Source organism: Entelurus aequoreus, linkage group LG05 (assembly GCF_033978785.1).
Source record: "Entelurus aequoreus isolate RoL-2023_Sb linkage group LG05, RoL_Eaeq_v1.1, whole genome shotgun sequence".
NCBI classification, from domain to species: Eukaryota; Metazoa; Chordata; class Actinopteri; order Syngnathiformes; family Syngnathidae; genus Entelurus; species Entelurus aequoreus.
Window position 1 is genome coordinate 82,764,165 of NC_084735.1, and position 21,578 is coordinate 82,785,742.

Genomic DNA, 21,578 nt, shown 5'->3' on the forward strand with positions numbered 1-21,578 from the left:
GCTATTTGTTCCCAGATGGTCGTGCACAGAACCCAGACCTAACAGGCCTGTGTGAACCTTCTCCACAAGACCACATCAAAGTTACCCAGGTTGGTTTTTCTAATACGCACACTCTCTCTGATGAGCTTGTATGTTAAATTTCTTGTCTTTGTGCTTCCAGGAGCAGTACGAGTTGTACTGCGAGATGGGCTCCACCTTCCAGCTGTGCAAGATCTGCGCCGAGAACGACAAGAACGTGAAGATCGAGCCGTGCAGGCACCTCATGTGCACTTCCTGTTTGACCGCCTGGCAGGTGAGGGATTCCCCGCCCACCTTTCTCTGTCACTCACTAAAAAGCCCCACCCGCCTCCATAAAAACTTGCATGTCGTCGTCAGGAGTCGGAGGGTCAGGGCTGCCCCTTCTGCCGCTGTGAGATCAAGGGCACAGAGCTCATTGTGGTGGACCCCTTCCACCCCAAGGCCGGCGGCGGGGCTTTCGCCGGCTTCCAGGGGTCCAGCAGAGCAGAGGCGGCCGCAAACGACGAGGACGATGATGAACGGCTGGAGGACCACAACCTTGTCATGAGCAGGCTGGCCTGCAGCAAGGTAGGCAAACTATGAGCAAGATAACAACAACCACCTCTAATTAGTTAGCCCTAACAGCTGTTGCTCTAGGCCAGTGGTTTTCAACCTTTTTTGAGTCAAGGCACATTTTTTGCGTTGAAAAAATCCGGAGGCACAGCACCAGCAGAAATCATTCAAAAACGAAACTCAGTTGATAGTAAAGTCGTAATTGTTGGATATGACTTAAAACCATAACCAAGCATGCATCACTATAGCTCTTGTCTCAAAGTAGGTGTACTGTCACCACCTGTCACATCACCCTGTGACTTATTTTGAGTTTTTTGCTGTTTTAGTTCTTGTCTAGCGCTCCTATTTTAGTGGCTTTTTCTCTTTTTTTGGTATTTTCCTGTAGCAGTTTCATGTCTTCCTTTGAGCGATATTTCCCACATCTACTTTGTTTTAGCAATCAAGAAAAGTTCAGTTGTTTTTATCCTTCTTTGTGGGGACATTGTTGATTGTCATGTCATGTTCGGATGTACATTGTGGACACCGTTTTTGCTCCACAGTAAGTCTTTGCTGTCGTCCAGCATTCTGTTTTTGTTTACTTTGTGTAGCCAGTTCAGTTTTTGTTTTGTTCTGCATAGCCTTCCCTAAGCTTCAATGCCTTTTCTTAGGGGCACTCACCTTTTCTTTATTTTTGGTTTAAGCATTAGACCCCTTTTTACCTGCACCCTGCCTCCCGCTGTTTCCCACATCTACAAAGCAATTAGCTACCTGCTGATATAGAAGAGTATTACACGGTTACTCGGCCGAGCTCTAGACAGCACCGACACTCAACAACAACACAATATTTGCAGACTATAATGACTGGTTTTCAAAAAATATTTTTAACCCAAATAGGGGAAATTAGATAATCTCCCACGGCACACCAGACTGTATCTCACGGCACACTAGTGTGGTGCTGTAGGCAACCTCCAGATGAAGCCACAAGATGGCAGTAGCTGCATTTGAAGTATTATCCAGCAGCTTTTATAAGTGTTCATTTTGCTACTGGTAAAGTTGTTTCCATCTGATATAGATGTCGGAGATTAGTCCAATATCATCAAAAAAACATAAGCGTGCAAACTCCACACAGAAAGATCCAGAGTCCGTGATTGAACTCAGGACTACTCAGGACCTTCGTATTGTGAGGCACATGTACTAACCCCTGTTCCACCGTGCTGCCTGACTAAAGTGGCGAAGCTGTATTTTTATCTACTTATTTTATTGAGAGTTTTTTAAAGAACATGTTCATTATTAATTTAATTTTTTGCCTCTCCCTTCTTATGCAGAATATTTGATTAGTACTTATTTTTTCAATCAGCCTGACCTTGGCTTAAAGTTTGTGTTAAATAAATAATAATCTTTTGGTTTCCTATCTTTCGGCAAGTTTGTAAACTGTAAGTAGGTTAGATATAAATATTGAATACAATTAAAATAAAGAGTAAGATTACGAATTCAGTTTTAATATTTGAGGGTTGAAAAAGGCTAAGTTCCCCCGCTCTAAAGGGTTAGCGTGGCATTACCGGTCTTGGTGGGGATGAGCGCCTTGCATCATTTACTACCACATTAATCTGTTCAAAAACCTAAAAAAACTGCCATACTCTGGAGGTGACTTTTCCTGTTTCGATATAGGGCTGGGCGATATGGCCTTTTTTTAATATCTCGATATTTTTAGGCCATATCGCGATACACGGTATATATGTCGATATTTTGCCTTAGCCTTGAATAAACACTTGATACATATAATCACAGCAGTATGATGATTCTATGTGTCTACATTAAAACATTCTTGTTCATACTGCATTAATATATGCTCATTTTAAACTTTCATGCAGAGAGGGAAATCCCAACTAAGTCAACTGACCAACACAGTATTTATTAAACAGTTATTATGGCACAAACATTCATGTCATTTCCAAAACAGAAAGTGCAAAATTGTCAGAGACATTTTAAAACAAGCTATTAGTGCACTTTTTGTACAGAACGCCACTACAATAGTTTAAAACAAATAAAGTGCACTTTTGTGCATGATGTCACACAAGATATTTCAATAAGTGTCAAATAAAAATTAGCTGCATAATAGGAAATCAAATTGTGTACGACTGTACGTCCTTCGCTATGTGGTAGGTTCCTGCGGACGTTGTCTCCTTTTGTTGACTATTTTTTTCATACGGTGTTGTAACTTATGGGTTATATAGTTCATGTGTGATGATCATTCATAATTTGCATCCTTGATTTAATTGCTGATAAATTGATCTATTATTATTTACAGCTAAAAAAAAGTTAAAAGAGAATTGATTTGATTTATACATGTATTTGATATTGATTATTTGAGAAACACTGACATTGAATTTAGTTGTGTTCCACTTCATAGCCTAACAAAGGGTTAACTAAAATACTGCATGTTCCACAATTCATTGCGGCGAACCGGATGTTAAAAAGACCGGGAGCAGGTGCATTGTGGTTGTTGAGATTGACAATTACAAGCCTCCGGTTGATTGAATGACAGATAACAAGATATAAGGATCGTTTTGTGCGCCATTTTTTTCTTATATAAAGTACAACTTTATTACACATTTTCGACGTCCTGTCCAATACTTTGATCGTAGTTAATCTACATACGGTGTTGATATGGAAATGTTTGCCTCGGCATTTTGATGACAGAGCGGAGATGTTGACATGCGGAGTAAGCACTCGTCATTCTATAGCAGGTGCCTTTTCAAATGATGCTTCAGATTAGCAGTAATGCTACTTTTTGTAGCAAGGCTTTTTCCCCACACTTGACAAATTACGGTTGTCTGTTCGACATATTCCCACTTGAAGCCAAACCACCGCCAGACGATGGACCCCCTGCTGTTTTTCTTGGGAATCAATTCTTCCTTCATTTGTTAGCAGATTCGCACCTTCTTTCTCTCGTATTACCACTCGCACCACAGCGGACTTTAGCCATGCTGCTACCTCTCTGCTCCGCGAGGGCGTATACGTATGTAAGAAGGTGCGCTTGTTGTCTGTGAGAAGGAGAGACAAGAAAGAGTGAGAAGAGCCTGTAGTGCATGGGTGTCAAACTCTGGCCCGCGGGCCAAATTTGGCCCGCCGTGTAATTTCATTTGGCCCTTGAGGAAATATGAAATTAACATTAGAGCTGGCCCGCCGGTATTATACAGTGGCGGTGTTGCTGTAACACTGCATTCACCGTTAATACTCATACTTGCCATCCCTCCCAATTTTCCCGGGAGACTCCCAAATTTCAGTGCCCCTCCTGAAAATCTCCCGGGGCAATCATTCTCCCGAATTTCTCCTGATTTCCACCCGGAAATTATTGGGGGCGTGCCTTAGAGGCACTGCCTTCAACGTCCTCTACAACCTGTCGTCACGTCCGCTTTCCCTCCATACAAACAGTCCCAGGCCCAGTCACATAATATATGCGGCTTTTACACACACACACAGGTGAATGCAATGCATACTTGGTCAACAGCCATACGGGTCACACTGAGGGTGGCCGTATAAACAACTTTAACACTGTTACAAATATGCGCCACACTGTGAACCCACACCAAACACATTTCGGGAGAACATCCGCACCGTAACACAACATAAACACAACAGAACAAATACCTAGAACCCCTTGCAGCACTAACTCTTCCGGGACGCTACAATATACACCCCCGCTACCACCAAACCCCGCCCCCGCCCACCAAATTAATGTTGATATTAGGGCTGCAACTAACGATTAATTTGATAATCGATTAATCTGTCGATTATTACTTCGATTAATCGATTAATAATCGGATAAACGAGACAAACTACATTTCTATCCTTTCCGGTATTTTATTGAAAAAAAACAGCATACTGGCACCATTATTTTGATTATTGTTTCTCAGCTGTTTGTAAATGTTGCAGTTTATAAATAAAGATTTATTTTAAAAAAAATAAAATAAAAATAAAAATAAAAAAATGTTAAAAGCCTCTGCGCATGCGCATTGCATAGATCCAACGAATCGATGACTAAATTAATCGCCAACTATTTTTATAATCGATTTTAATCGATTAGTTGTTGCAGCCCTAGTTGATATTTACCTCAGAAGGCTGCAAATAGAAAAGAGGCATTCAATTTTTTATTTAAATTTTATTTAAAATACCATTGATGTTTTTTCGTTTGTTTTTTGAAAGTTGATTTTGCACTTTTACGTTATATAAGTGTTGTTTGTTCCATATTTAGTGTTAAAGCAAATCAGTGCAGCAAACTGAGCAATAATTAACCTTTTATTCATGCACTTTCTCTTGCTACTTCAAGGCTTGAATGTTTGATTCATTCATTATTGTTATTTTATTTTCAAATGTATTATTAGCCTGTGGAAAAAGTTTATTTTGATTATTTACCTCAGAAGGCTGCAAATAGAAAAGAGGCATTCAATTTTAATTTTTATTTTATTTGATATGCCATTGATATTTTTTTTTTATTATTTGAAACTCGATTTTGCATGTCACTATAAAGTTATATAAGCCTTGCTTGTTCAATATTCAATGCAAAACTTGTTTGGGTCCCTATTAAAAGGTTAATTTGTTCAACCTTGGCCCTTGGCTTTGTTCAGTTTTACATTTTGGCCCACTCTGTATTTGAGTTTGACACCCCTGCTGTAGTGTAATGCCTGCAGCTAAAAGCAACTGCGGGAGAACATATACTCGGATATCACGATATAGTCATTTTCTATATCGCACAGAGACAAACCCGCGATATATCGACATATCGCCCAGCCCTATTTCGATAATTTCTTAATTTTTACTTCCTCTTCTCACTCCATGCAAAAGAATCAACAACGAGACAACCAAACTTGATAGTTGATACGGTCACCTGATTGGCTGTTAGCGTGTCACTTCCTGCGAGTGCCTTTGTCCATGCAACCAACCCTGCTTTGCAACTTCCGCTTTCTTAGGATCGAACGCTTTATTTATTATTATTATTTATTCCGTGTCTATGGCGATACATATTGGTATCGCTTCATGGCCCGGCCCCACAAGTTAGCATGCAACGCTACCCTGGACAGTAAATAGTGCATGGATGTTTGCAGGTGGAGCGTCCTGCATCCCCCGTGTCCCAGCTGCCTCCGGTTCCTCCCAGACTGGACCTCCTGCAGCAGAGACCTTGCAGCTCCCAGCAAGCAGCAAAGGTTGGCCAAGCTTTGTCGCTGCGGAACCTTCTCCTACTCTCACTCTTTCCCTCGGCACACAGATGGGGGCCACACACCGAGACAAGCCGCTCCCGCTGCCCCCGGCGCTGAGAGAGCTGCCGCCCCCGCCGCCTCCCGAGCGCCCCTCCCCCCTGGCGGGTCAGGACCCCAGAGTCCAGAGGCGACCGCTGCCCTGCACCCCCGACACTCCAGCCTGGGCCTCCAACTACATGGTGCCCCGATCCGTCTGCAAGGCGCCCGCTGCCTTTTCTCAAAGCGCCGGCGCGGAGGGCGGTAAAGCCCAGGCGGCGACCAATGCCGTGTACTGCCTGACCGCCAGGTGGGTTTTTATTTGGACGTTCCCTAAGCGAGGAAAACACCAGCTGACGTGCCCCCGTTTCAGGTCGCTGCCGACGTCGGCCGTGTCCAGCAGGGAGAAGTTGTCCACCGACTGCGAGGAGAACGAGTACATGAGTCCCACCTCCCTCCCAGCCTCCGGCGCCCCGTGGATCATCACGGGCGCCTTGGTGCCCCCTGCCCCGCCTCCGCCGTTGAGCCAAGCAAACCATCAGGACGATGCCAGGTGGGCCAAAGAAGTAAATTATTGATGTTAACCAGCAGTTTTATAGCGCATACAGAGCGAGATAAAGCTGCCATCAATCAAGCTTTATTGCAGACTCCAAAGTCCACGTAAATATGCAATCACACACACAATATAAAAGACATATCTCATATTAAGAACAAAAAAAAAGTTGTGCATATTCATACACTACCATTCAAAAGTTTGGGGTCACCCAAACAATTTTGTGGAATAGCCTTCATTTCTAAGAACAAGTCGAGTTTCAGATGAAAGTTCTCTTTTTCTGGCCATTTTGAGCGTTTAATTGACCCCACAAATGTGATGTTCCAGAAACTCAATCTGCTCAAAGGAAGGTCAGTTTTGTAGCTTCTGTAACGAGCTAAACTGTTTTCAGATGTGTGAACATGATTGCACAAGGGTTTTCTAATCATCAATTAGCCTTCTGAGCCAATGGGCAAACACATTGTACCATTAGAACACTGGAGTGATAGTTGCTGGAAATGGGCCTCTATACAACCATGTAGATATTGCACCAAAAACCAGACATTTGCAGCTAGAATAGTCATTTACCACATTAGCAATGTATAGAGTGTATTTCTTTAAAGTTAAGACTAGTTTAAAGTTATCTTCATTGAAAAGTACAGTGCTTTTCCTTCAAAAATAAGGACATTTCAATGTGACCCCAAACTTTTGAACGGTAGTGTATGTGCTCATCACACTTATAATGCAGCCTCTGCCGTCCTGTGGAGTCATCAAGAGGTTGCCTACAGCCACATTGTTCATGTTATTTGGCCCACACAATCCGGTTTTAAATTAGTCCGCTTTTTGTTTCACTCACTATTTTTAACGCATTTCTTGTTTGGTCCTCTCAGCGCTGACGGGCTTGACGCCGACTCGGGGGACCCTCAGGTGTACGAGTCCATGTGCAACATCCAGGCCGGCTGCTCCGAGGCGACCAACCACGGTAACGCATGTGACGTCGCGTTGTCCTCATACCAATATTTTTGTATTTTGGTGCTTTGTAAAATAAAGTGGACCACAGAAAAAAAATCGTTATTGGCTTAATTTTAACAGAAAATAATTTTACACATTAAACATACGTTTGTAATTGCAATTAAATAATACATTTGGCATTAAATTAAATAGTGAACATACTAGACAACTTGTCTTTTAGTAGTAAGTAATGCTAGGTTCACACCAACGGCGCTTTGATGGCGCTTTAAAGCGGCATGCAAAGCGGCGTTATAGCATAACAAAGCCTGATTAAAGCGTGAGGGTCCTAATGGATCGTGGGAAAGCTTGTAGTGAAGCGGGACATGCGGCAAGTTCGCCAAAAATTTTTAAACGGTTTAAAAAAATTCTGCGCTCTGTCAAGAATGGAATAAAGCGCCGAGAGCGTGAAAAAGCATGACAAAGCTCAGCAAAACTTGACTAAAAGCGTAGGAAAGCTTAACAGATCTTGGTTCAAAGCGCGGACCCCTACAAATAGGAAGTGACTGTGATATTGACTAATGACATTGAAACTTTTATGTAAAACCAACACAGGATTACAAATCCATTCTCTTTTGCATCATTGCCTTTTTTATACGATGATCATTGTTTCTGTACTTCTTTAGAGTTTGCTGTTTGATGTTGCAGTTTGACATTACTGTCTATAATTTTTCTGTATGAAAATGTTAATAATGAAGAGAATATGTTACGTTTTATAAAAGAAATGCCTTTTATTATTTTCAACTAGCATAAGAAATGAAAGAGATATTTATTAAGATGACAAAAATAAAAGAAATGAAGATGTAAAACATAACGGAAAAAAAAGAAAAATTGAAAAAATAAATGAATATAAAAAATGGGTGGATAATTGCCTTTTATTATTTTCAACTAGCATAAGAAATGAAAGATAGATATTTATTAAGATGACAAAAATAAAAGAAATGAAGATGTAAAACATAACGGAAAAAAAAGAGAAATTGAAAAAAATAAATGAATATAAAAAATGTGTGGATAATTGCCTTTTATTATTTTCAACTAGCATAAGAAATGAAAGATAGATATTTATTAAGATGACAAAAATAAAAGAAATGAAGATATAAAACATAACGGGAAAAAAAGAGAAATTGAAAAAATAAATGAATATAAAAAATGTGTGGAAAACAGTATACTGAGTTTTTCACATTTTTTTCTTATTTTTGTTGTAACAATGCACAACAGAGCTTGATAATCGTGTCAGAGCCTGATTTAAAGCGTCAGGATCGCATCAAAGCGTAATAAAACGTATCAAAGCGGGATCAAAGCGTGAGGAACGGTAACAAAGCGGCAACTAATTCGTATCAGATAGTGATGGGTTGATGAGGCCTCATGAAGCGTTTCGACACATTGCAAAACTGTATTGATACTGTGTCACTAAATACTGACATCTGCTGGACATTAAAAATCCCTACAGGCAACCTATGGACCGACTCAACTGACACTGATTTTATGACCTAGTATATACAATAATATAAACCAAGTCATTGTATTTCATTTAGGATTATTTCATATCTTCATTTAAATAAAAATATATTTTTATCTTTTTTAGATACAGTCAAATAATGTGAACATGTATCATGACTAGGATGGTAGAAGGTGGGGATTGAACCCCAGTAACCGATTGCTGGCACGGCCACGCTACCAACTTCGCCACGCCGTCATTCCTGTACCTCTCTAGTAACAGTAGTGATGGGTCCTGCAACACAGATGCATCGGCGCATGCGTCAAGCTCATAGAGCGAAACCCTGTGTCGGTGCGCGTACCGCTTTTAGAAAGTCACGTGACCGATCATGAGCTGCTTTGGTCACGTGACCGATACACGAACTGTATCGCACTGACGCCTCTGTGCCCTGTGAGCAACATTCCCTCTAAGGTGCGCGCCTGCGCAATTGCGCAGTGCTCAAGCGTCCTCCGCGCACACCGTGCGCCGCACAGCCAATATATGCCGCGCACCAAATCAAACCCATCTGAATTCTAAACAAAATAAACACATTTATTCTGTGTAATTTTGAAATGCAACTTTGAGTGACAGTGACAACAAGCGGCCCTAATGGTGTTCGTCAACAACACGCATTGCGCCGCTTCCTAATAAACACAGTTTGGCGCGCAGGCGTCAGTGCGATACAGTTCATGAGCGGTCACGTGACCAGAACAGCTCATGAGCGGTCACGTGACCAAAACAGCTCGTGTTCGGTCACGTGATTTTCTAAAAGCGATACGCGCACCGACACAGGGTATCGCTCTATGAGCTCGACGCATGCGCCGATGCATCGGTGTTGCCGGACCCATCACTAGTATCAGAGCATAACATTACTTCAGAGATCGGGATATTCGTGGAAAAATTGACAAAAATGACGGCACTTTGCTCGCCGCTTTAAAGCGCGGCAAGCGCCGTTGGTGTGAACCAGGCATAAGCAAACAAAGGCTCCTAATTAGTCTGCTGATGTATGCAGTAACATATTGTGTCATTTCTCATTCCATTATTTTGTCACAATTAGGAGGGACAAGCTGTAGAAAATGGAATATTAATTAATTTATTTATTTATGGTTAATATCTGCTTAATTTCTGTTAACATTTTCTATCTACACTTCTGTTCAAATGTAATAATCACTTATGTAAAGTATCTGACATCGCACAATGTCTGCGCCCCCAGATGGAGCGTTAGAGCAAGTTGATATGATTTGTGTTTAAAATGTGTGAAAGATGTTGCTTGCTGGCCATTGGATGTTGAGTTACCATGGTAACAAGCGCGGTGCATTGTTTCAGAGCGTCCTCCGCACAGCTCCGTGGTCGCCCAGGCCGAGTCCCTGGACGCCTCCTTGGAGGACGTTTACGAGTACGACTGCCCGCGACCCGTGGCCCCCCCGGCGCCCGCCAGGCGAGCTCTGTCGGACATGAACGGCCCCTCCAGCGCCTTCAGCTCGCTCAGCATCGACGGCGCGGTGGAAGCGAGTACGTGCACTTCTCGGGCCAACGCCGCGGTCGGGACCTCACCTTTTTTGTCTTTCCTCCGCCCGCAGGTTTGTTCGCGTCCGACCCGGAGCGACCCCCCAAGCCCCTCCCGCGGCGGGCCAACTCGGACCGGCGGGCGCAGCGGACGCTAACCCGCGAGCTCCCCGCCCCCTTGCTGGAGCGCCCCTCCTCCTCCCACACTCCACCGCCCGCGCCCTCGGCGAGCGGCGGCGGCGTGGCGCTGAGCGGCGAGATCGAGTGTCTGATGTCCCAGGGCTACTCCATCCAGGACATCCAGAAGGCGCTGATGATCGCGCAGAACAACTTGGAGACGGCCAAGAACATCCTGAGGGAGTTTGTGTCCGTCCCCTCCGCCACGCACATCGCCACATAGTCACTCCCTTTTCTCTTTGCCCCGCCACCCCAGCTGTCCGCTTTGTGCCATCTTCTCGTCGCCAGGGCGACTTGAACGCACGGAAACCTTCACGCCACAAAGATTGTTCCATCGTGTCCCCAATGCTAATAACAACATCGCTAACTAACTCACTCTCCGCACGCGCTCGCTAACGACATGAAAATGTGATTCTGGTACTCATGCGGTGGAACCTCCGTTTACCAACTTCCACGTTGTTGAAGAAGCAACCACAAGCTCAACGTCCCTTTGGTGCCCTCAAAAGCGTTAACAACCATGTTGCTACAATAATAAAGAAAAGTCAAAACTTTGGTGAATGTAGAGGGCTCCGCCTCTCCAGAATGGCTTCAAGGCTGTCAAAGGGACACAAAATGAATGAAGCGTGTTTTCCCCGATCAAAAAAAGTTTGTATATATATATTATTTTATTATAATAATAAATATAATATAATATAATATATATATATATTATAATATAGTATAATATATATATTATATATATTATAATATATATATATTATAATATATATATTATAATATATATATTATAATATATATAATTATATATATATAATATATATATATATATATATATATTATAATATATATAATAATATATATATTATATTATACATATATAATCGAGGTTCCACTGTACTTTTTTCCTGATAAAAAAACATTTCAAGTGTGATAAAATACTATTTTTGAGGTGGAAAAAACTGTTGGAATACAGAAGCGAAGGCAGTGCGCTAACGTTGCCAACTTAGCTTTTTCCACGGGCAGCGGAAGAAATAACGACAACTAACTCGCTACTCAATTACGACAAAAAAAAAAACTAACTCACAAAAAATAAGATTTCCGTTAAAAAAAAGTTATTTTGACGCTCGACTGAAAAGATGCCAAAAGGGAAGCGTTGAACACATTCCAGTGGTTCGGACCTCTCGCTACGTAGCTGGCACACCGAGTAGGGATGTCTCACTCCTGCGTGGGAATAGAAATACTTTTCTTTCACGCGGAGAGGTCAGTAGGGGAAAAAAAAAAAAAAAAGACGTAAACGTGCCTTTTGGCTGACAGATGCATTACCACGAACGAGATTAAAACGACTTTAATGCTAATACTAAAGAATTGTTCTTTTAATGGCCTCTAAAGACCACATGCACAAGGTGCTAAGTGTCTCCCCCTAAAGGAAAACCGTAGGACACCGCTGGAGGGATTTTGCATGTTTGATGCTGATAGTAATAATGCACTGCAGTCTACTTACTGTCTCTTTAAGACGTACCTCCTCCCCCCCTCATGTCCTCACTTGCTCTCACAACCTGCAGGAACTGTCCGAAAAAGACCAAATGTCAGTTTTCTTGCAGCGTTATCAATGAACTCCGTGTGTGTGTGCGTGTGTGTGTGTGTGTGCGTGTGTGTGTGTGTGTGTGTGCGTGTAGGTCGCAATGCAAATTTATACGTGCTAAAACATCTTTTAACTCGCCTTGTTTTCTCGACACCGACTCGCCTACTAAAAAAATGTCTTTTACGTCCGCTTTTGTTGTCTCCTTGTAAATATGATTTATTTATTGTCTTTTTAATATCCTCAGCATTTGTTGGTTGTGTTGCCATGTTTTCATGCCCAAGCCATTAAGATTTTTAATTAAACTGTATTTTCTTTAAGCTGTGTGTGGTTCATTAATTAAACTGTTGAGATTTTATTTCAATGAAAAAATTCAATTATAGAATATTTTACTGCAGACAAATATAACTTCTCAATTGATACATTTACACCCATTAACATAGTCACCAAATGTATATTTTATAGGCACTGTAATAAAAAATGTATATTCTAATTTATATACATTTGAATGTAAGAATTTCAATAAATTGTATGTTTATACAATTATTCAACAGTAGACAACTACAAATATTAAATCTTTTTTTTTTATGTCAATGCTTTATCTCCCCCCCCCCAAAAAATGTTCACAAATATTCAAGGAACTGAAAATATGATCGATTTTTTCATTTCTAATCAGAATTTTTCAACTATAAATATTTGAACTCATTTTTTAATGTCAACAAATGCTTTATTAAAAAAAAAAAAAAAGTTCAATTTATACAAATATTCAAGGAACCGAAAATATGATCATTTTTTTTCATTTCTAATCAGAATTTTTCAACTATAAATATTTTAACCATTTTTTAATGTCAACAAATACTTTATTAAAAAAAAAAGAAGTTCAATTTATACAAATATTCAAGGAACCGAAAATACGATCGAGTTTTTCATTTCTAAATCAGAATTTTTCAACTATAAATATTTTAACTCATTTTTTCATGTCAACAAATACTGTATTAAAAAAAAAAAAAGTTCAATTAATACAAATATTCAAGGAACCGAAAATACTATTGATTTCTTCATTTCTAGTCAGAATTTTTCAACTATAAATATTTTAACTCATTTTTTAATGTCAACAAATACTTTATTAAAAAAAAAAGCAATTTATACAAATATCGAAGGAACCTAAAATACGATCGATTATTTTTCATTTCTAATATTCAGAATTTCTAAAACTAATTTAACTGACAACTATTAATGCTTAGTGAATTACTAGCAGTAAAGTAGACAGAAGCCATACTGCCACTAGGGGGCAGCAGAAGCCAGGCAAATTCAAGCCGCGATAAACGGATCCGAGCAAGTCCGCGGACAAGTCACGTGACGTCCTTCCTAATGCCCCTAGTTTAATTAAAAGCCGACACTGTAACCTAATATGGACATGCCGGAAGTGGTGCCTCATATTTACTGATCTTACCTGAGAAGACGTGATGGAAGGTGGACGTGAAGTTAATGCAGGAGTTGCCCAAAAAGGTGTCCTTAACGTCAGGAATGATCTCTTTTCCACCAAATGTTCACTCGTCGTCTTTTCTCAATAAATCCAGTTTGTTTCCTTTCCCCAAAAGATTTAGCCTTCTGGCTTTTTCCAGAAAATGGAGGTTTTGACTGTGGGTGAATTTACCTTCTTAATAACTGGAAACGCTCCAAAACAAGCCACGACTAAGAGAAATAAAAGAAGTTGTGCTGGAACACAGAAGGAACAACATGATCTCCAACCTCACACCTGATTGCTAATTCCCTGCACCTGTGCTCCTGCAAGCAGCGTTATACTGCCCCCCCGTGGACACCTGGCGGAATAACATGCAAGTCAACAGAAGAAGGTGGCTCCTGCACAACCAGATTGTAAATTGTTTTATTGAAGAAAAAACAGGAATTAGCCGTAAATACTTGTGGAACCAAGTTAATATTTTGTGTTTTGTGGCGAAACATCAGATCAAAGTTTGGCGCCTGGCCCACATCCGGTCACTTGCAAAACATGTTTTTGCATTTTATCATCAACAATCTGTTTAAAGTGCAGAAATGACAAAAAAAAATTGGCCGCTAGGCTCCGCCCACTACAAGTAGGCAGGAACAGGTACTGACCCATCTTCATCATTTCTACGGAGCAGGATCAAGATCAATCAATCAATCAATCAATGTTTATTTATATAGCCCTAAATCACAAGTGTCTCAAAGGGCTGTACAAGCCACAACGACATCCTCGGTACAGAGCCCACATACGGGCAAGGAAAACTCACCCCAGTGGGACGTCAATGTGAATGACTGTGAGAAACCTTGGAGAGGACCGCATATGTGGGTAACCCCCCCCCCCCCCCACCCTCTAGGGCAGGGGTGTCAAAGTCAAATGGACGGAGGGCCAAATAAAAAATTTAGCTACAAGCCGAGGGCCGGACTGTTCGAATGTTCATTGAAAAATTTTTAAATGACGCATATAGTCTAGTGAACCTAATTGAACCTACTGAAAACCTAACAAATATATTCCAATATGATCAGATAAATAAAGCAATATTTTCTTATGGCTCTGTCAGTAATCTTTAATTTTCAACAGACACAAAAGACAAATTTCCTTTATATAAAAATCCCCATAACATGAACATTAAATGAAAGAAACCGGTATTCAAGGCACCATCAGTAGCCTATATTTTCTATTTTAGCAAAAGTGGGCTAAATTTACTTCAAAGAAAAAAACAATAATAGCAATTTTCTATCATCCACTCAACTGAAATATTTTTAAAATATAATTAAATTGAAATACAATAAAATAAAGTGCAAAAATCTATAAATCAAAAACAACACTTTGTTTAAGGAGAAGTAACATGCAGTGAAAACAAATATTAAACTTTAACTTTTAAACTTGAATTGAGTAAAAACTCTAAATATGTGATTGCACAGTAATGTTCACATTAAACCCCCCTCCTCCCTCCGTGGGAGGGAGGCGAGTTGGGTGCCCGAAACCCCCCGCTGGTTTCGGCCCGCCCCTTGGCGCGCGTGGCACGGCGGGCTCCGCGACCTGACGGCTGGCCCTCGTGGCTTGACGGCGGGCGCGTCCCGACGGGCCGCGCGTAGGGGTCAAACGCAGAAGTCTCAGGGCCTCGTGGTGAGGGGGTGGCCTGCGGGTTTCGGCCCGCTTGACCCCCCCGCTCCGCTTGGCGCGCGCGGCACATGACGGGTTCCGCCACCGACGCTCGGGCTGCAGCCCGACGGTGGTGCGGGCCCGGCGGTGACGCGCGGTTTGGGGAAACAAAGCAGAAGTCTCAGGGCCTCGGGGCCGGGTTTCGGCCCGCCCCCTTGGCGCGCGTGGCACGGCGGGCTCCGCGACTGACGGCCGGGCTGCAGCCCTTCGGCCGGCAGGCGCGTCCCGACGGGCCGCTCGCCCCCTTTCGGAACCTTGGACCGGCATCCGCTTGGTGCGTGTAAAAGATCTGCGGTCTAAAAAAAAAAAAAAAAAAGAAAAAAAAAAAAAAAAAAGATCTGCGGTCTGCGGGCCGGTTCTAATAATAAATCAAGATCATCCAAAGGGCCGTAAAAAACCTTCTCGCGGGCCGGATATGGCCCGCGGGCCTTGACTCTGACATATGTGCTCTAGGGGAGACCGATCTGAGTTTTGTGTTATTGTTATGGTCATTTAATGACTTTTTGACTATTTAATGACTATAGATATTTTTTATTTACATTTTATTTTGATAATTTGATGACTTTATACGATCTTTTCTTTAATTTTATTTTGGTAATTAAATTACTTTATATTTGTAATTCTTACTTTTTTTTTTGGTAATTTAAAAACTGTATATCTATCTTTCTTTTACATTTAGTTTTGGTAATTTAATGACTTTATAGTTATCTTTTTCAATGATAATTTAATGACTTTTTTATGTTTGAATTTGACTATTTAATGACTATATATTTTTTTATTGACATTTTATTTTGATAATTTGATGACTTTATACGATCTTTTAATTTTCTTTTGGTAATTTAATTACTCTATATTTATAATTCTTAAAACATTTTATTTTGGTAATTTAAAAACTGTATATTTATCTTTTTTTACATTTAGTTTTGGTAATTTAATGACTTTATAGTTATCTTTTTTAATGATGATTTAATTACTTTTTTATGTTTTAATTTGACTATTTAATGACTATATTTTTTAATGACATTTTATTTTGATAATTTGATGACTTTATACGATCTTTTCTTTAATTTTATTTTGGTAATTTAATTACTTTATATTTATAATTTTTACATTTTCTTTTGGAAATTTAAAAACTATATTTATCTTTTTTTTTACATTTAGTTTTGGTAATTTAATTACTTTATAGTTAGCTTTTTAATGGTAATTTAATTAATTTATAGTTAAAATTTTTACATTTTCTTTTGGTAATTTAAAAACTACATTTATCTATTTTTTTACATTTAGTTTTGGTGATTTAATTACTTTATAGTTAGCTTTTTAATGGTAATTTAATTACTCTATAGTTAGCTTTTTAATGGTAATTTAATTACTTTATATTTATAATTTTTACATTTTCTTTTGGTAATTTAAAAACTGTATATTTATCTTTTTTTAACATTTTGTTTTGGTAATTTACTTTATAGTTAGCTTTTTAATGGTAATTTAATGACTTTATATTCTTTCTTTTTTTTAAATGTTGTTATGGTAATTTAATTACTTTATAGTTATCTTTTTAATGGTTAACCAAAACTAAATGTAAAAAAAAAGAAGATAAATATAGTTTTTAAATTACCAAAAGAAAATGTAAGAATTATAAATATAAAGTAATGAAATTACCAAAATAAAATTAAAGAAAAAGCTCGTATAAAGTCATGAAATTATCAAAATAAAATGTAAATAAAAAATATATAGTCATTAAATAGTCAAATTAAAACATAAAAAAAGTCATTAAATGATCATTAAAAAAAGATAAATGTTTTAATTTGACTATTTAACGACTTTTCCTGTTTTGTGGCGAACCGTCAGAGCAAACTTTGGCGCCATACCACACCCACATCTTATGGCATAGGAAAAAAATGTCTTCACAATTTATCATCACGTCTACGTGTAGTATGTGTAATTTGAACTACGACTCGTTTGGTCAAAGTCCCTAGGAAGAGTTCGTTCAAGTATGATCCATTATTGCTGAAAAATGGCCAAAAAACATCAGAGCGAAGTTCGGCGCCATACCATGCCCACATCTTATAGCGTAGGAAAAATTTGTTCGCCATTGTATCATCGCCCATATGTGTAGTATCTGTCATTTTAACCGCGACTCATTTGGCCAAAGTCCCTAGGAGAAGTTCGTTAAAGTACGACCCCTTTTTTTTGCCGAAAACCAAGCTAGCCGGGTTCCTGTTCATTTTCATGTATGGCTCCCTGAGACTTTTACATGTTAAGACGTCCCCTGCCATTTTTGTGCCGATACAAGAAATTGGTTGGAAGGGCACATTTTTTTCTTCTAATTCTAAAGGTGGCGCTAAAAAGCCAGTTTTGGGACCCCCAAAATATCAAACTTTTCACCATACCTGACACGCCTGCAAAATATTGGGACTGGGCCTGAAAAAGGCGTTCGAACATGTAGAGGCAAACAGCAATTTCAATAGGGCCGCTTGCTGCTCCGCTGCCCGGGTCTTGATGAAAGCAGTTTCTTAAGAATTGGGAAGTGACAACATGTCAGGCACGTAATAGCTCGTCATGTCTCATCGCATCACAATTATTTTGGCGCCTGGGGCGTCTCCTTGACGTGTTAAATGCGCCTCGCATATTTGAGGTCGGGACAAGAGAGAAATACATTCCGTTGAATCTACTACAGATGTGTGACCTTTTGTCTCCTACTTCCTGCCAGGAATCTGAGCTACCGTTTTGAGTCCCGTTCAAGCAGCTGACGCCACGTCGATCCCATCACGCCGTCTCTTTTTCAAAACCTCTGAAGGTGTCAAAATAGAAGGAAATGGATTGGAAAAAAAACCAGACATTTTTATTTGGCGTTTCCTGCAAATAAGTGGTAAAAAGCCTAACAAACACACGTGTACAGTACTTACATGACACACACCAGAAAATATCAACAATGTTCTTTCGGAAGGAACGCAAACAAGAGGCCTGAGCCAGCAGGGGGCGCCAGTGTCCCTGAACGATTGTAACTTTAGAACCTAAATGTGTTCTGGCGCCTGCAGGCAAACTTAAAAAGGGTCGTTAAAAATGAAAATGAAAATAAAAAGCAAAGAAAATGGCCGACACCAAAGATTCAGTGTTTAAACGCGTTTCCCAAAAAAAGCCAAAGAAGAAAAAAAAAGGCACAGCAGATCGCTAACCTTTGAGCTCCCCGTCAACAGTCGGCCAGCAGGTGTTGTGTATTTACAAACAGTGCCACAGGGCCGGGAGGGGGCGGGGCTTGACAGCAGTTGTTGCCGACCCCGTAACGAGCACGCCGAGCAGGAAGTGTGAAACGGGCGTGAGAAAATATCTTAAATAACAAAATATATATAAATATGTACACTTCTCCATGGAGGACCAAACACCACGTCAACACCACGACCACGGCTGGGAAACTTTTACAAAAACAAAAACAAAACATTCATTCAAAAGTCTGTGTGTGTGTGTGTGTGTGTGCGTGTGTGTGTGTGTGTGTGTGTGTGTGTGTGTGTGTGTGTGTGTGTGTGTGTGTCTGCTGGTCTCAGATCAGCTGCTGGTCTCCTGAGTGGACAATAATGGTCCCGCTGATCTTCCACTTCTTCACTGCAAACACAAATGCATCATCTTTGGTCACGCGATGCCTTCAGGGTCCTGGCGAGCGTGCGACATCGCAGTGTCTTTTGGCAACTAACATGAATGAAATATTACTTATCATAATTCATTTGGACAGAATTAGAATTGTGTATTTAATCGCACAACTTTATTCTCCTCAAAATGTGACTTTTAATATGGTGATGTTATTCTGGAAAAATTATGATCATTTTTCCACAAATCAAAAGATTTTGAAACCAATATTAAAAGATATTAAAAATGTTTTGGTAACAATGTAGTGCAACTGTCTTCTCATCGAATTACAATCATGATCAAATTAAATAAAAATCAATTTATCTTACTCTTTTTTTAAAATGGTAATATAATGAACTTATATTGATCTTTTTTTTTTTACATTTTGTTTTGGTAATTTAATGAATTTATAGTTCGATTTTTAATGGTAATTTAATGACTTTATATTAATCTTTTTTACATGTTGTTATGGTAATTTAACGACTTTATAATCATCTTTTTTACATTTTGTTATGGTAATCTAATGACTTCATATTTGTATTAGTTTTTTTAATGTTTTAATTTGACTATTTAATGACTTTATATTTTTTATTTACATTTTATTTTGAAAATGTAATGACTTTATACAATACTTTCGTTACATTTTATTCGGGTAGTTTAATTACTTTGTATTTCTCTTTTTTTTGTGGTAATTTAAAAACTGTATATCTTTTTCTTTACATTTTATTTTGGTAATGTAATGACTTTATAGTTATGTTTATATGGTATTTTAGCGACTTTATATTTATCGTTTTTTTACATTGAATTTTTATAATTTATTTACTTTATATTGATCTTCATTTACATTGTACTTTGGTAATTTAATGACTTTATAGTTTTCGTTTTTTTAAATTTTTTTGATAATTTATTACTTTATTGACTTTAAATTGATCTTTTTTTACATGTTATTTTGGTAATTTAATGATTTTATAATTTTCTTTTTTTACATTTTATTTTGGTAATTTAGTGACATAGTTATCTTTTTTACATGTTATTTGAGTAATTTAATGACTTTATATGAGTGTTATTTTTCTCATGTACTGTATCCTCTTAAAATGATTTCTTGTAACATGTTATAAGATGACATCTTTTCTCTTGTAATGAATAGTTTTTACTTGTGCATGCATCACATTTGAGTAATATTATAATTATTTTGACTATAACTTTTATTTTTTATGGTGAAAACAAAGTGAGCACACATATTTAGAAAATAGAATTGATAAGACGTATGATAATAAAATAGAAATATTATAATATGAAAAAAAGTGTATGCGTACTTGCTCGCTTGGACCATTTTTGTCCCCGTTGACGGCCTTTAGGAGCACGACGTCCTCGCTCTTCGCTTCGCTCTTTGCTTCGCTCTTCATCTCCACCACGATGTCGTCTTTGGCGGTCTTCTCTTTGGAGCTGAAGGAGGAAAGCAAGTCTCTAGGAAAACAGCGTGAAAAAAGACAAGAAAAGAAAGATGGCCGACGCTCACATGTCCTGCTTCCCCGAGCGTCCACAGGGGATCTTTCCCTTCTTGTGCAGGAAGTAGAGGACGCTGCCCAGGATGGCGAGCAGCAGCAGACACAAGATGATCACGACGATGATCACGCCGTTGCCTTCTGCTACGCAAACACACAAAAGTGCAATCGATCAATGAACTGACCTATTGATTATTATTTTTACTATTATTATCATCCCTCGTTTGAACACGGACAAGCAAAATGGCGCTGCAGAAGAAAATGAAATAATATTTACTGTGTGTGTGTGTGTGTGTATATACATATGTATATATACTGTATATATATATAAAAATATATATACATAGATAGATAGTACTTTATTGATTCCTTCAGGAGAGTTCCCTCAGGAAAATGTAACTTCCAGCAGCAGTGCACAAAATATAGATCGAATTTAAAAAGTAAAAGTAAATAATGGGGGTATAAATGGAAACAAAATAGAAAAATATTACAATAAAAATAAAAATAAAAAGCAACAATGATAATAAAAATATAACAGTAAAATAAGAATATAACAAGAGAAACTAGGCAGTAGTGACCATGTTATGAAAAAGTATTGCACTGTTATTGTTTTGCATCCCCTGTCATCCTAGTACCCTCCCTCCCCCCCAGAGAGGTATATATATATATATATATATATATATATATATATATATACACGCACACACACACAGTAAATATATGTGTGTGTATATATACACTACCGTTCCAAAGTTTGGGGTCACATTGAAATGTCCTTATTTTTGAAGGAAAAGCACTGTACTTTTCAATGAAGATAACTTTAAACTAGTCTTAACTTGAAAGAAATACACTCTATACATTGCTAATGTGGTAAATGACTATTCCAGCTGCAAATGTCTGGTTTTTGGTGCAATATCTACATAGGTGTATAGAGGCCCATTTCCAGCAACTATCACTCCAGTGTTCTAATGGTACAATGTGTTTGCTCATTGGCTCAGAAGGCTAATTGATGATTAGAAAACCCTTGTGCAATCATGTTCACACATCTGAAAACAGTTTAGCTCGTGACAGAAGCTACAAAACTGACCTTCCTTTGAGCAGATTGAGTTTCTGGAGCATCACATTTGTGGGGTCAATTAAACGCTCAAAATGGCCAGAAAAAGAGAACTTTCATCTGAAACTCGACAGTCTATTCTTGTTCTTAGAAATGAAGGCTATTCCAAA

The 21,578-nt window shown here is 39.0% G+C and overlaps 3 protein-coding genes across 4 annotated transcripts in view; 1 reads left to right on the top strand and 2 right to left on the bottom strand.

The window, feature by feature from the left end:
• The window catches only part of LOC133651105 (E3 ubiquitin-protein ligase CBL-like), a 35,158-nt gene extending 24,117 nt beyond the window's left edge, over window positions 1–11,041 (top strand). Inside the window, exons 7-15 of the mRNA XM_062049049.1 lie at window positions 2–89; window positions 161–292; window positions 376–585; window positions 5,655–5,753; window positions 5,816–6,093; window positions 6,157–6,336; window positions 7,206–7,297; window positions 10,127–10,312; window positions 10,381–11,041. Coding sequence (XP_061905033.1) covers window positions 2–89; window positions 161–292; window positions 376–585; window positions 5,655–5,753; window positions 5,816–6,093; window positions 6,157–6,336; window positions 7,206–7,297; window positions 10,127–10,312; window positions 10,381–10,706 — 1,591 coding nt within the window. The 3' untranslated portion in view covers window positions 10,707–11,041. The remainder of the gene's footprint in view (window position 1; window positions 90–160; window positions 293–375; window positions 586–5,654; window positions 5,754–5,815; window positions 6,094–6,156; window positions 6,337–7,205; window positions 7,298–10,126; window positions 10,313–10,380) is intronic.
• The window catches only part of lrwd1 (leucine-rich repeats and WD repeat domain containing 1), a 68,260-nt gene extending 53,100 nt beyond the window's left edge, over window positions 1–15,160 (bottom strand). Inside the window, exon 1 of the mRNA XM_062049051.1 lies at window positions 13,516–15,160. The gene's annotated coding sequence lies outside the window, so the exon portion shown is untranslated. The remainder of the gene's footprint in view (window positions 1–13,515) is intronic.
• A 2,888-nt stretch (window positions 15,161–18,048) lies between these two features.
• Window positions 18,049–21,578, bottom strand: part of mcama (melanoma cell adhesion molecule a) — an 89,814-nt gene continuing 86,284 nt past the window's right edge. The window contains exons 14-16 of one of the 2 annotated variants that reach the window (XM_062049056.1): window positions 20,369–20,495; window positions 20,166–20,295; window positions 18,049–18,828 (exon numbers count right to left, since the gene is read on the bottom strand). In XM_062049056.1, the coding sequence (XP_061905040.1) occupies window positions 18,826–18,828; window positions 20,166–20,295; window positions 20,369–20,495 (260 nt within the window). In that variant the 3' untranslated portion in view covers window positions 18,049–18,825. Of the gene's footprint in view, window positions 18,829–20,165; window positions 20,296–20,368; window positions 20,499–21,578 lie in introns of both variants that reach the window. The other variant, XM_062049055.1, reaches the window with a different exon arrangement.